The sequence below is a fragment of the Molothrus aeneus genome, unplaced genomic scaffold (genome assembly GCF_037042795.1).
Source record: "Molothrus aeneus isolate 106 unplaced genomic scaffold, BPBGC_Maene_1.0 scaffold_43, whole genome shotgun sequence".
Lineage (NCBI taxonomy): Eukaryota > Metazoa > Chordata > Aves > Passeriformes > Icteridae > Molothrus > Molothrus aeneus.
In genome coordinates this window covers 444,885-459,530 of record NW_027099100.1, presented here as the reverse complement: position 1 = coordinate 459,530, position 14,646 = coordinate 444,885, and the positions used below count along the sequence as shown (strand labels likewise).

At 64.1% G+C, this 14,646-nt stretch overlaps 1 protein-coding gene across 1 annotated transcript in view; it reads left to right on the top strand.

Annotated features, from left to right (window-relative positions):
- The window catches only part of OPLAH (5-oxoprolinase, ATP-hydrolysing), a 46,308-nt gene that overhangs the window by 4,755 nt on the left and 26,907 nt on the right, over window positions 1-14,646 (top strand). The window contains 9 exon segments of the mRNA XM_066571318.1: window positions 202-316; window positions 2,183-2,306; window positions 5,821-6,016; window positions 6,657-6,822; window positions 8,776-8,914; window positions 10,125-10,192; window positions 11,255-11,541; window positions 11,646-11,758; window positions 13,269-13,439. Coding sequence (XP_066427415.1) covers window positions 202-316; window positions 2,183-2,306; window positions 5,821-6,016; window positions 6,657-6,822; window positions 8,776-8,914; window positions 10,125-10,192; window positions 11,255-11,541; window positions 11,646-11,758; window positions 13,269-13,439 — 1,379 coding nt within the window.

The window sequence follows — 14,646 nt, the reverse complement described above, 5'->3', positions numbered from 1 at the left end:
TGTCCCAGTCCTGTCCCTGTCCCAATCCTGTCCTGGTGCCACCCCATTCCTGTCCCTTTCTTGTCCCTGTCCTATGCCAATCCCATCCCAGTGCCACCCCAATCCTGTCCCACTCCTGTCCTGGTGCCACCCCAGTCCTGCCCCATGTCCCCGCGGTGTCACTGGGCTGATGTCACCCTGTGTCACCCGGTGTCCCCACAGGAGGTGGCCATGCCCGACGTGCTCTACGAGGAGGTGATCGAGGTGGACGAGCGGCTGATCCCGGAGCAGGAGGATTGTCACCTCCCCGGGAGTGACAGCTGGCCCCGGGTGCAAGGTGGGTGTCACCATTGTCACCATTGTCACCATTGTCACCATTGTCCCCATTGTCACCTGTGGGGCAGTGACAGCTGGCCCCGGGTGCAAGGTGGGTGTCACCATTGTCACCATTGTCACCATTGTCCCCATTGTCACCTCCCCGGCAGTGACAGCTGGCCCCGGGTGCAAGGTGGGTGTCACCATTGTCACCATTGTCCCCATTGTCACCTGTGGGGCAGTGACAGCTGGCCCCGGGTGCAAGGTGGGTGTCACCATTGTCCCCATTGTCACCTGTGGGGCAGTGACAGCTGGCCCCGGGTGCAAGGTGGGTGTCACCATTGTCACCATTGTCACCATTGTCCCCATTGTCACCTCCCCGGCAGTGACAGCTGGCCCCGGGTGCAAGGTGGGTGTCACCATTGTCACCATTGTCCCCATTGTCACCTGTGGGGCAGTGACAGCTGGCCCCGGGTGCAAGGTGGGTGTCACCATTGTCCCCATTGTCACCTGTGGGGCAGTGACAGCTGGCCCCGGGTGCAAGGTGGGTGTCACCATTGTCACCATTGTCACCATTGTCCCCATTGTCACCTGTGGGGCAGTGACAGCTGGCCCCGGGTGCAAGGTGGGCACTGTGCTGGTGGCACTGGGGGTGGCACCTGGCAGGTGACACTCCTGTCACCGTCCCCTGCTGCTCTTTGAGGTGGCACCAGGCAGTTTTGGGGGTCTCAGGGCTCTCGGTGACACTGTGACTGTCCCCGTGTCCCCCCAGGTGTCTCCGGTGTCACCCTGCTGGTGCAGGGGCTGTCCCAGGGCTCTCGGTGACACAGTGACACTGTCCCTGTCCCCTTAAGTGTCTCGGGTGTCACTCCTGGTGCAGGGACTGTCCCAGGGCTCTCGGTGACACAGTGACACTGTCCCTGTCCCCTCAGGTGTCTCGGGTGTCACTCTCCTGCTGCAGCAGGAAGGTTTAGGGGCTGTAGGTGACACAGTGACACTGTCCCCCTGTCCCCCCAGGTGTCTCGGGTGTCACTCCTGGTGCAGGGGCTGTCCCAGGGCTCTCGGTGACACAGTGACACTGTCCATGTCCCCTTAAGTGTCTCGGGTGTCACTCCTGGTGCAGGGACTGTCCCAGGGCTCTCATTGACACTGTCCCCATGTCCTCAGGTGTCACCCTGCTGCTGCAGCGGGGCTGTCCCAGGGCTCTCGGTGACACTGTGCCCATGTCCCCTCAGGTGTCTCGGGTGTCACCCTCCTGCTGCAGCAGGAAGGTTTAGGGGCTGTAGGTGACACAGTGACACTGTCCATGTCCCCAGGTGTCTCGGGTGTCACTCTTCTGCTGCAGAGACTGTCCCAGGGCTGTCAGGGGTGTAGGTGACACTGTCCCTGTTCCCTCAGGTGTCTCGGGTGCCACTCACCTGCTGCTGCAGGAAGGTTTAGGGGCTGTAGGTGACACTGTGCCCATGTCCCCAGGTGTCTCAGGTGTCACCCTGCTGCAGCAGGGCTGTCCCAGGGCTCTCGGTGACACAGTGACACTGTCCCTGTCCCCAGGTGTCTCGGGTGTCACCCTGCTGGTGCAGGGACTGTCCCAGGGCTCTCGGTGACACTGTGCCCATGTCCCCTGTCCCCCCAGGTGTCTCGGGTGTCACTCTCCTGCTGCAGCAGGAAGGTTTAGGGGCTGTAGGTGACACTGTGCCCATGTCCCCGTGTCCCCCCAGGTGTCTCGGGTGTCACCCTGCTGCTGCAGGGCTGTCCCAGGGCTCTCGGTGACACAGTGACACTGTGCCCATGTCCCCAGGTGTCTCGGGTGTCACCCTGCTGCTGCAGGAAGGTTTAGGGGCTCTCGGTGACACAGTGACACTGTGCCCATGTCCCCGTGTCCCCCCAGGTGTCTCGGGTGTCACCCTGCTGCTGCAGCGCCCTCTGGACGTGTCGCGGCTCCGCGCGGACCTGGAGCGGCTCCTGGCCCGCGGCATCCGGAGCCTGGCGGTGCTGCTGCTGCACAGCTACGCGTGAGAAACAGGGGGGGTTTGGGGGGCTTTGGGGGGTCCTGGGGGGTTTGGGGGTCCCTGGAGCCTGGCGGTGCTGCTGCTGCACAGCTACGCGTGAGAAACGGGGCTTTGGGGGGCTTTGGGGGGTCCTGAGGGGGGTTTGGGGGGTCCTGATGGTGCTGCTGCTGCACAGCTACACGTGAGAAATGGGGGGTTTGGGGGGTTTGGGGGGTCCTGGGGGGTTTGGGGGGTCCTGAGGCGTCTTGGTGGTGCTGCTGCTGCACAGCTATGTGTGAGAAACGGGGGGTTTGGGGGGTCCCTGAGGGGATTTGGGAGGTCCCAGGTGCCCCCCCAGGTGCCCCCCGGTGCCCCCCAGGTGTCCCCAAATTGACTCAGGTACCCCCCGGGTGCCCCCCAGGTGTTTCTCAGGTGAGCCCCAGGTGACTCAGGTGCCCCCCAACCTAAAATCCCCAAAAATCCAAAAAAAAGTCCAAAAACTCGCCTGAAAACCATGGAAATGGAGGAATTCGGGCAAAAGGGGAAACTCAGCCCAAATTCACCCCAAAAGCAGCCCAAACTCAGCCCCAAATTCAGCCCAAATTCTGCCCAAACTCAGCCCCAAATTCAGCCCAAATTCGCCCCAAATTCTGTCCAAAATTCAGCCCCAGTTCAGCCCAAAGTCACCCCAAACTCAGCCGAAATTCAGCTCCAATTCACCCCAAATTCTGCCCAAAATTCAGCCCCAATTCAGCCCAAATTCACCCCAAATTCAGCCCAAACTCAGCCGAAATTCAGCTCCAATTCACCCCAAATTCTGCCCAAAATTCAGCCCCAATTCAGCCCAAATTCGCCCAAAATTCTGCCCCAGTTCAGCCCAAATTCAGCCCCAATTCAGCCCAAAACCAGCCCCACCCCCCCGGGGCGTTAATTAGCACCGATTTGGTGTTCATTAGCATCAAATTTGCGTTAATTAAGCCCAATTAGTGTTAATTAAATTCATTCATTTCACCTGGAAACACGGAACCCTCGGATGGGAGGAGCCCAGAAAATTCCGGGAAAGGGGGGAAAGGAAAGAGCTGAAAAATGAGGAGAAAAGGGGAAAATGCCCAGATTTGGGTTCTGGATATTGAAAAAAAGAGAAAAATCCACAATTTGGGTTCAGGAGGTTAAAAAAAATAAATATTAAAAAAAGAGAGGGGAAAAAAAGACCAAATTTGGGTTCCAGGGCTCAAAAAATGAGGAAAAAAAAAAAGAGAGGAAAATTCCCAGGTTTGGGTTCTGGAGGTCAAAAAAAAAAGAGGGGAAAAAAGAGAGAAAAAAGCTCAAATTTGGATTCTGTAGCTCAAAAAAAAAAGTAGAAAAAGAGAAAAGAGAGTAAAATCCCCAAATTAGGGTTCCAGAGGTGAAAAAAGAGAGGAAAAAAGTGAGGAAAGCCCCCAGGTTTGGGTTCTGGAGGTCAAAAAATGTAGAAAAAGATAGAAAAAGAGGGAAAAGCCCAAATTTGGGTTCAGAAGGTCAAAAAAAAAAGAGAGAAAAAAAAAGAGGAAAATAAGAGGAAAACGCCCGGATTTGGGTTCTGGAGGTCAAAAAAAAGAAAAACAAGGCAGGAAAAGAGAAAAGAGAAAAGAAAGGGGAAAGCTCAGATTTGGGTTGTGGAGGTGAAAAAAAGATTGAAAAAGAGAGAAAAAGAGAAAAGAGAGAAAAAATTTCCCAGATTTGGGTTCTGGAGGTGAAAAAATGAGGGAAAAAAAGCGAGGAAAAAGCCCAGATTTGGGTTCTGGAGCTCGAAAAAAGAGGAAAATCTCCGGATTTGGGTTCAGGAGGTAAAAAAAAAAAAAACAAAAAATAAGATTTAAAAACAGAGAAAAAAATCCCAAATTTGGGTCCTGGAGGTGAAAAAAAGAGAGGAAAAAAAAAAAGGGAGGAAAATGCCCAGATTGGGGTTCATGAGGTCAAAAAAAGAGAGAAAAAAAGAGGAAAAAGCTCAAATTTGGGGTCTGGAGGTCAAAAAGAGAGAAAAAAAGGGGAAAAAGCTCAAATTTGGGGTCTGGGAACCCAGGGCAGGGTCTGGCCCCGGTCACTCCTGGTCACTGTGGTCACTCCTGGTCACTGTGGTCACTCCTGGTCACTCCTGGTCACTCCTGGTCACTCTGGTCACTCCTGGTCACTCTGGTCACTGTGGTCATTCCTGGTCACTCCTGGTCACTCCTGGTCACTGTGGTCACTCCTGGTCACTGTGGTCACTGTGGTCACTGTGGTCACTCCTGGTCACTGTGGTCACTCTGGTCACTGTGGTCATTCCTGGTCACTCCTGGTCACTCCTGGTCACTCCTGGTCACTGTGGTCATTCCTGGTCACTGTGGTCACTCCTGGTCACTCCTGGTCACTCCTGGTCACTGTGGTCACTCTGGTCACTGTGGTCACTTTGGTCACTGTGGTCACTGTGGTCACTCTGGTCACTGTGGTCACTCTGGTCACTGTGGTCACTGTGGTCACTCTGGTCACTCCTGGTCACTGTGGTCACTCCTGGTCACTGTGGTCACTCTGGTCACTCCTGGTCACTGTGGTCACTCTGGTCACTGTGGTCACTTTGGTCACTGTGGTCATTCTGGTCACTGTGGTCACTGTGGTCACTCTGGTCACTCCTGGTCACTGTGGTCACTCTGGTCACTGTGGTCATTCTGGTCACTGTGGTCATTCCTGGTCACTCCTGGTCACTCTGGTCACTCTGGTCACTCTGGTCACTCTGGTCACTCCTGGTCACTGTGGTCACTCCTGGTCACTGTGGTCATTCCTGGTCACTGTGGTCACTGTGGTCACTCTGGTCACTGTGGTCACTCCTGGTCACTGTGGTCACTGTGGTCACTGTGGTCACTTGTGGTCACTCCTGGTCACTCCTGGTCACTCTGGTCACTCTGGTCACTGTGGTCACTGTGGTCACTCCTGGTCACTCCTGGTCACTCAGGGGGGTTATCCCCACCCTCCACCGGCCTGATTGATCGATTGATCGATTGATTGATGGATGGATGGATTGGCTGATCGATTTACTGATTGATTGAGTGATTGTTTGATTGATCAGCTGATTGATTGATTGGCTGATTGATTGATTGATTGACAGCTCTGCAGCTGCGGTTGGGGGTCACACCAGGTGACTCAGGTGTGACTCAGGTGTCCCCTCACAGGTGGCCGGGTCCCAAGGAGTAGGATGGGTTTGGGGTACAGGAGTGACACAGGTGACACACAGGTGACACAGGTGTGACACACAGGTGACACAGGTGTGACTCAAGTGTGACACAGGTGTGACTCAGGTGTTCCCCAGGTGACACTCAGGTGTTCCCCAGGTGACACAGGTGTGACTCAGGTGTGACACACAGGTGTGACCCAGGTGTCCCCTCACAGGTGGCCAGGTCACAAGGAGCAGGTGGGCTTTGGGGTACAGGTGTTCCCCAGGTGTGACACAGCTGACACACAGGTGACACTCAGGTGTTCCCCAGGTGTTCCCCAGGTGTGACCCAGGTGTGTCCCACCCTCACAGGTGGCCGGGTCACGAGCAGCAGGTGGGGGCCCTGGCGCTGTCCCTGGGCTTCTCGCAGGTGTCCCTGTCCTCGGCCGTGGCCGGCATGGCGCGCGCGGTGCCGCGGGGGCTCACGGCCTGCGCCGACGCCTACCTGAGCCCAGGTGTGCGCAGGTACCTGCAGGGCTTCTGCCAGGGATTCCGGGACGGGCTGAAGGTGAGCGGGGACACACCTGGGACAGACTGACACGGGACAGACACGGGACTGACCTGGGATAGGGCAGGGACTGACCCGGGACTGACCCGGGATAAGAGTGGGACAGACGCGGGACAGACGCGGGACAGACGCGGGACAGACGTGGGACAGACGTGGGACAGACACGGGACAGACGTGGGACAGACGCGGGACAGACGCGGGACAGACGCGGGACAGACGCGGGACAGACGCGGGACAGACGTGGGACAGACACGGGACAGACGCGGGACGGACGCGGGACGGACGTGGGACAGACGCGGGGACCCCCCAGACCCTGCCGTGTGCCCCATTCCCCTCTGAGACCCCCCCACGGGCCCCCTCCCACCCCATGGGCCTCCCTGAGCCCCCTCAATGTCCCCCCAATTCCGCTGAGCCCCCCGGGACCCCCCCGGGACCCTCATGGACCCCCCCAATTTCCACAGGGGGTCCCGGTGCAGATCAGGGGGGGCTCTGACCCCACAGACCCCCCTGACCCCATGGACACCCCCTGACCCCCCCGTGCCCCATTTCAGGGGGTCCCGGTGCAGTTCATGGGGGGCTCTGGCCCCACAGACCCCCCTGACCCCACAGACCCCCCTGACCCCCCCGTGCCCCATTTCAGGGGGTCCCGGTGCAGTTCATGCGCTCGGACGGGGGGCTCACCCCCATGGCCAGTTTCGGGGGGGCCCGGGCCATCCTGTCGGGCCCGGCCGCGGGGGTCGTGGGCTACGCCCGGACCACCTTCGACCCCCGGGATGGGACCCCCGTCATCGGCTTCGACATGGGGGGTGAGACAGGGCAGCGGGGGGGCCACGGGGGGGTCGGGGGGGATTGGGGTCTCAGGGGGATGGGGATCCCTTTGAGGGTGGGGGTCCCATTGGGATTGGGGGTCTCGGGGGGATTGGGGTCACAGGGGGGCAGTGGGGTTGCATTGAGGGTGGGGGTCCCATTGGGATTAGGGGCATGGTGGGGGTCCCGTTGAGGGTGGGGGTCACATTGGGATTGGGGGTCATGGCAGGATTGGGGTCACGGGGGGGGTCCCGTTGAGGGTGGGGGTCCCGTTGAGGGTGGGGGTCCGGCTGGAATTGGGGGTCTCGGGGGGATTGGGGTCACGGGGGGGGTCCCATTGAGGGTGGGGGTCCCGTTGAGGGTGGGGGTCCCATTGAGGGTGGGGGTCCGGCTGGAATTGGGGGTCTCGGGGGGATTGGGGTCACGGGGGGGGTCCCATTGAGGGTGGGGGTCCCGTTGAGGGTGGGGGTCCCGTTGAGGGTGGGGGTCCCGCTGGAATTGGGGGTCCCGCTGGAATTGGGGGTCACGGCAGGATTGGGGTCCCAGGGGTCCCGCTGGGGTTGGGGTCACGGGGGGGTCCCGGGGGTCACGGGGGGGGGGGCGGGGGGGGGTCAGTCCCTTTGGGATTGGGGGTCCCGGAGGGATCAGGATCACGGGGGGGGGTCCCGGGGGTCATGTGGGAGATCGGGGTCATGGGGGGGGCCCTGCTGGGACAGGGGGTCCTGGGGGTCCTGCTGGGGTTGGGGCCACGGGGGGGTCTCGGGGGTCAGGAGGGGATTGGGGTCATGGGGGTGGGGGTCCCATTGGTACTGGGGGTCCTGGGGGGGGGGGGGGTTCTGCCGGGATTGGGGTCACAGCACGGATTGGGGTCCCGGTGGGGTGGGGGTCCCATTGGGATTGGGGACACGGTGGGGGTCCCATTGAGGGTGGGGGTCCCATTGGGAGTCATGGGGGGGTCACAGGGGAATTGGGGTCATGGGGGGGGGGTCACCAGGGGCTCAGGGGGGCGTTGGTGTCTCGGGGGGTTGGGGGCCCTGTTGGGGTGGGGGTCCCATTGAGGGTGGGGGTCCCGCGGGGGTTGGGGTCACCGGGGGATTGGGGGTTCCTGGGTGGTCCCGCGGGGGTTGGGGTCCCGTTGAGGTTTGGGGTCCCATTGGGACTGGGAGCCCCACAGGGTTTGGGTTGGGGTGGTTTTGGGGTCTCTCTGGTTTTGGGGTCTCTCTGGTTTTGGGATCTGTCTGGGGCTGGGATGGGGAATTTTTGGGGGTGCAGCAGTTTTGGGGTCCCCTGCAGGCACCTCGACGGACGTGAGCCGTGTGAGGGGAGTTTCGGGGTCCCTCAGTTTTGGGGTCCCTCCGTTTTAGGGTCTCTCTGGTTTTGGGGTGTTTTTTGGGGTCTCTCAGTTCTGGGGTCCCCCTGCAGGTACCTCGATGGACGTGAGCCGTCTGAGGGGGTTTGGGGTCTGTCTGGGGTCACTTTTGGGGTCACTTTTGGGGTGTCCCAGGCACCTTTACAGATGTGAGCCGTGTGAGGGGGTTTGGGGTCTCTCTGGTCACTTTTGGGGTCACTTTTGGGGTCATTTTTGGGGTCTCTCAGGCACCTTGACGGACGTGAGCCGTCTGAGGGGCTTTGGGGTCTGTCTGGGGTCACTTTTGGGGCCATTTTTGGGGTCACTTTTGGGGTGTCCCAGGCACCTTGACGGACGCGAGCTCCTTCGCGGGGCAGTTGGGATGGGATGGTTTTGGGGTGTTTTTGGTCAGTTTTGGGGCCATTTTTGGGGTGCCCCAGGCACCTCGACGGACGTGAGCCGTGTGAGGGGGTTTGGGGTCTGTCTGGGGCCATTTTTGGGGTCACTTTTGGGGTGTCCCAGGCACCTCGACGGACGTGAGCCGTGTGAGGGGGTTTGGGGTCTGTCTGGGGCCATTTTTGGGGTCACTTTTGGGGTGCCCCAGGCACCTCGACGGACGTGAGCCGCTTCGCGGGGCACTTTGAGCACGTGTTCGAGGCCAGCACGGCCGGGGTCTCCATCCAGGCCCCGCAGCTCGACATCAACACCGTGGCGGCCGGGGGGGGCTCCCGCCTCTTCTTCAGGTGGGGAGGGGGCTCCGGGTGTGGGGAGGGGGCTCCGGGAGCTGGGGGGGGCTCCAGGAGCTGGGGGGGGCTCCAGGAATGGGGGGGCTCCCGCCTCTTCTTCAGGTGGGGAGGGGGCTCCGGGTGTGGGGAGGGGGCTCCGGGAGCTGGGGGGAGGCTCCAGGAATGGGGGGCTCCAGGAATGGGGGGGGGCTCCAGGAATGGGGGGGCTCCAGGAATGGGGGGGCTCCCGTCTCTTCTTCAGGTGGGGAGGGGGCTCCAGGGATGAGGAGGGGGCTCCGGGTGTGGGGGGGGCTGGGGAGGGGGCTGCAGGGATGGGGGGGGGGAATGTGGGGAGGGGGCTCCAGGGGTGTCCCAGGGGAATGAGGGGCACCCGTGAGTGTCACTGTCCCTTCCGTGTCCCCCTGTCTGTCCCCATGTCTGTCCCACTGTCCCCATGTCCCGCTGTCTCTCCCCATGTCCCCACATCTGTCCCCATGTCTGTCCCCATGTCCCTGTGTCTGTCCCTGTGTCTGTCCCCATGTCCCCATACCATCCCCATGTCCCCTTATCTGTCCCTATGCCTGTCCTGCTGTCCCCATGTCCCCCTGTCTGTCCCCGTGTCCCCCTGTCTGTCCCCGTGTCCCCCGTCTGTCCCTGTCTGTCCCCCTGTCTGTCCCCCTGTCCCTGTGTCCCCCTGTCTGTCCCTGTGTCCCCCTGTCTGTCCCTGTCTGTCCCTGTCTGTCCCCCTGTCTGTCCCCGTGTCCCCCTGTCTGTCCCCCTGTCTGTCCCTGTCTGTCCCTGTCTGTCCCCTGTCTGTCCCCTGTCTGTCCCCGTGTCCCCACATCTGCCCCTATGTCTGTCCCGCTGTCCCCGTGTCCCCCTGTCTGTCCCCCTGTCTGTCCCCCTGTCTGTCCCCTGTCTGTCCCCCTGTCTGTCCCTGTCTGTGCCCATGTCTGTCCCCCTGTCTGTCCCTGTGTCCCCCTGTCTGTCCCCTGTCTGTCCCCTGTCTGTCCCCCTGTCTGTCCCCTGTCTGTCCCCTGTCTGTCCCTGTCTGTCCCCCTGTCTGTCCCCCTGTCGGTCCCCCATCTGTCCCTGTCTGTCCCCCTGTCTGTCCCCTGTCTGTCCCCGTGTCCCCCTGTCTGTCCCCCTGTCCCTGTGTCCCCCTGTCTGTCCCCTGTCTGTCCCCTGTCTGTCCCCGTGTCCCCCTGTCTGTCCCCTGTCCCCGCAGGTCCGGGCTCTACGTGGTTGGTCCCGAGTCCGCGGGCGCCCACCCGGGCCCTGCCTGTTACCGCAAGGGTGAGTCAGGGACAGCACCCGTGTCCCCATGTCCCCATGTCCCCATGTCCCCGTGTCCCCATGTCCCTGTGTCCCCATGTCCCCATGTCCCCATGTCCCCATGTCCCCGTGTCCCCGTGTCCCCATGTCCCCGTGTCCCCGTGTCCCCGTGTCCCCGTGTCCCCATCCCCGTGTCCCCGTGTCCCCATGTCCCCGTGTCCCCGTGTCCCCGTGTCCCCGTGTCCCTGTGTCCCCATGTCCCCGTGTCCCCATCCCCGTGTCCCCGTGTCCCCATGTCCCCGTGTCCCCATGTCCCCGTGTCCCCGTGTCCCCGTGTCCCCATCCCCGTGTCCCTGTGTCCCCATGTCCCCATGTCCCCATGTCCCCGTGTCCCTGTGTCCCTGTGTCCCCATGTCCCCGTGTCCCCGTGTCCCCATGTCCCCGTGTCCCCGTGTCCCCGTGTCCCCATGTCCCCGTGTCCCTGTGTCCCCATGTCCCCATGTCTCCGTGTCCCCGTGTCCCCCTGACCCCCCCGACCCTCCCTGACCCCCCCTGACACCCCCGTGTCCCCAGGCTGTCCCCTGACCCCTGGTGTCCCCATTGTCCCCGTGTCCCCAGGCTGTCCCCAGGCTGTCCCCTGTCTCCTGACTCCCGTGTCCCCATTGTCCCCATGACCCCCATGTGTCCCCTGACCCCTGGTGTCCCCGTGTCCCCAGGCATTCCCCGACCTCCCCGCTCTGTGTCCCTGTGTCCCCTGTGACCCTCCCGTGTCCCCCATGTCCCCCATGTTGTCCCCGTGTCCCCAGGCTGTGCCCTGAGCCCAGAATGTCCCCGTGTCCTCCTGACTGCCCAATGTGCCCCTGTCCCCAGGCTGTCCCCTGACCCCCATGTCCCCATGTCCCCCTGACCCCCTCCATGTCCCCAGGCTGTCCCCTGACCCCCCATGTCCCCAGGCATTCCCCTGACCCCCATGTCCCTGTTGTCCCGGTGTCCCCAGGCTGTCCCCTGACCCTCCCGTGTCCCCATTGTCCCCAGGGGGTTCCCTGACCCCCCTGACCCCCGCGGTGTCCCCGCTGTCCCCAGGGGGTCCCCTGACTGTCACTGACGCCAACCTGGCGCTGGGCCGGCTGCTCCCCGAGTTCTTCCCGCGCATCTTCGGTCCCGACGAGGACCAGCCCCTCTGTCGCGACACGGCCGTGGCGGCCTTCCGGGAGCTGGCCGCCACCATCCGCGCCTTCCGGGGACACGGCGGCGACACCGACGGCGGCGACACCGCTGATGGTGACAAGTTCTCGGTGGAGGAGGTGGCGCTGGGCTTCATCCGCGTGGCCAACGAGGCCATGTGCCGGCCCATCCGCGCCCTGACGCAGGTGCGGGACCCCCGAGGGGGAGACCCCCGGGCGATGGGGACGGGGACGCTCGGCGGGTGGCAGCGGTGTCACCCGCGGTGTCCCCTCGCTGGTGGCGGCGGCAGGCGCGGGGTCACGACGCGTCGCGACACGTGCTGGCGTGCTTCGGGGGCGCCGGGGGGCAGCACGCGTGCGCCATCGCCCGCACGCTGGGCATGGCCCGCGTCTTCATTCACAAGTACGTGAGGAGGGGGCGCGGGAGACCCCCGGGGCGGGCAGGGAGACCCCCGGGATGGGCAGGGAGACCCCCGGGATGGGCAGGGAGACCCCCGGGGCGGGCAGGGGGCACAGGGACCCCCGAGATGGGCAGGGAGACCCCCGGAACGGGCAGGGGGCGTGGGGAGACCCCCAGGATGGGGTGGGGGCGCAGGGACCCCCGGGATGGGCAGGGAGACTCCCGGAACGGGCAGGGGGCAGGGGGACCCCCAGGGTGGGGTGGGGGCACGGGGACCCTCAGGGTGGGCGGGGAGACCCCCGGGGTGGGGTGGGGAGCGTGGGGACCCCCGGGATGGGTGGGGGGCATGGGGAGACCCCTGAGGTGGGCAGGGGGTGTGGGGAGACCCCTGGGGACCCCCAGGATGAGCGGGGAGCTGGGTGGCCCCTGGGGTGGGTGGGGGGCGTGAGAGACCCCCGGGATGGGCAGGGAGCAGAGGCACCCTCTGGGTGGGCGCGGAGACCCCCGGGATGGGGTGGGGGGCGTGGGGACCCTCAGGGTGGGCAGGGGGCTCCGGGACCCCCTTGTTGGGGTTTGGGGTGTGGGGACCCACCCTTTGGGGTGGGGGGTGCGGGGACTCCCGTGGTGGGGGCGGGACTGGGGGGGTCCCCGGGGATTCCCCTCTGGGGGGGCATGGAGACCCCGACCCCGACCCCGACCCTGACCCTGACCCTGACCCTGACCCCGACCCCGACCCCGACCCTGACCCTGACCCTGATCCTGACCCTGACCCTGACCCTGACCCTGACCCCGACCCTGACCCTGACCCTGACCCTGACCCTGACCCTGACTCTGACCCCGACCCCGACCCCGACCCTGATCCCGACCCTGACCCTGACCCCGACCCCGACCCCGACCCCGACCCTGACCCTGACCCCGACCCTGACCCTGACCCCGACCCCGACCCTGACCCGGACCCTGACCCCGACCCCGACCCCGACCCTGACCCCGACCCCGACCCCGACCCCGACCCCGACCCCGACCCCGACCCTGACCCCGACCCTGACCCTGACCCTGACCCTGACCCTGACCCCGACCCCGACCCCGACCCTGATCCCGACCCTGACTCTGACCCCGACCCTGACCCCGACCCCGACCCTGACTCTGACCCCGACCCTGACCCTGACCCTGACCCTGACCCTGACCCCGACCCCGACCCCGACCCTGACCCCGACCCCGACCCTGACCCCGACCCCCCGTAGGGCTGGGGCTGGGGAGGGGGCGCGGGGGGTTTGGAGTGTCCCCGCCTTTGGGACGGGGTGTCCCCAGGACGGGGACAGGGATGGCCCGGGGCTGTCCCTGCAGTGTCCCCGCAGTGTCCCCGCGGTGTCCCCTGGTGACAGCGCTGTCCCCTCCCCGCAGGCACAGCGGGCTGCTCTCGGCGCTGTCCTGGGGCTGTCCCGGGCTGTCCCCGCAGTGTCCCCGCAGTGTCCCCGCGGTGTCCCTTGGTGACAGCGCTGTCCCCTCCCCGCAGGCACAGCGGGCTGCTCTCGGCGCTGGGGCTGGCGCTGGCGGACGCGGTGCAGGAGGAGCAGGAGCCGTGCGCGCTCCCGTACGGCCCGGGCGCGTTCCCGCGGCTCGAGGCGCGCCTCCGCGAGCTGGAGCGGCGCTGCCGGGACGCGCTGAGCGCTCAGGGCTTCGCACCGTGAGAGACAGCGCGACAGCGCGACAGCGCGACAGCGCGACAGCGCGACAGCGCGACACTGCGACAGAGCCGCGATGGGGGCGGGAGGGAGCGCCGGGGGGACAGGGGACAGCGGGGACAGCGGGGATTGTGACAGGGGACAGAGGGGACACTGAGGATGGGGACACTGAGGATGGGGACACTGAGGACAGTGGGGACAGCGGGGACAGGGGACAGCGGGGACAGCGGGGATTGTGACAGGGGACAGAGGGGACACTGAGGATGGGGACAGGAGACACTGGGGACACCAGAGATGGGAGGATGGGGACACTGGGGACACCGAGGATCAGGGACAGCTGGGACAGGGGGGACAGGGGACAGAGGGGACAGCAGGGATCAGGGCTGAGGACAGTGGGGACAGTGGGGAGAGGGGACACTGGAGATGGGGCAGGGGACACTGGGGACAGCAGGGATGGGGACAGGGGACACTGGAGATGGGGCAGGGGACACTGGGGACAGTGGAGACTGGGGATGGGCACAGAGGGGACAGCGGGGATGGGCACAGAGGACAGTGGGGACAGAGGGGACAGCAGGGATGGGGACAGAGGACAGTGGGGACAGCGGGGAGAGGGGACACTGGGGATGGGGCAGGGGACAGCAGAGGGGACACCAGGGATGGGGACGGGGGACTGGAGACACTGGGGACACTGGAGATGGGAGGATGGGGACACTGGGGACACTGGGGATCGGGGACAGGGGACAGCAGGGATGGAGACTGGGGACAGGGAACACTGGAGATGGGAGCATGGGGACACTGCAGACAGTGGGGATGGGGACATCAGTGACACTGGGGATCAGGGACAGGGGACACTGGGGACAGCAGGGACAGCGGGGACAGCGGGGACAGGGACACCAAAGATGGGGGCATGGGGACAGGGGACAGCGGGGACAGTAGGGATGGGGGGGTGGGGACAGGGGACACCCAGAATGGGTGACCAGGGACAGGGATGGGAGGCGGTGACACCAGGGACAGGGTGACACCAGGGACAGGGTGACATGGGAACAGGGTGATGCGGTGACACAGGGCCAGGGTGACACTGGGGACCCGGTGACATGGTGGCAGTGACACTGGAGACAGAGTGACAGCAGGGCCAGTGTGACACAGTGGCGGTGACACGGGGACAGGGTGACACAGTGACAGTGACACGGGGACAGGGTGACGCAGTGG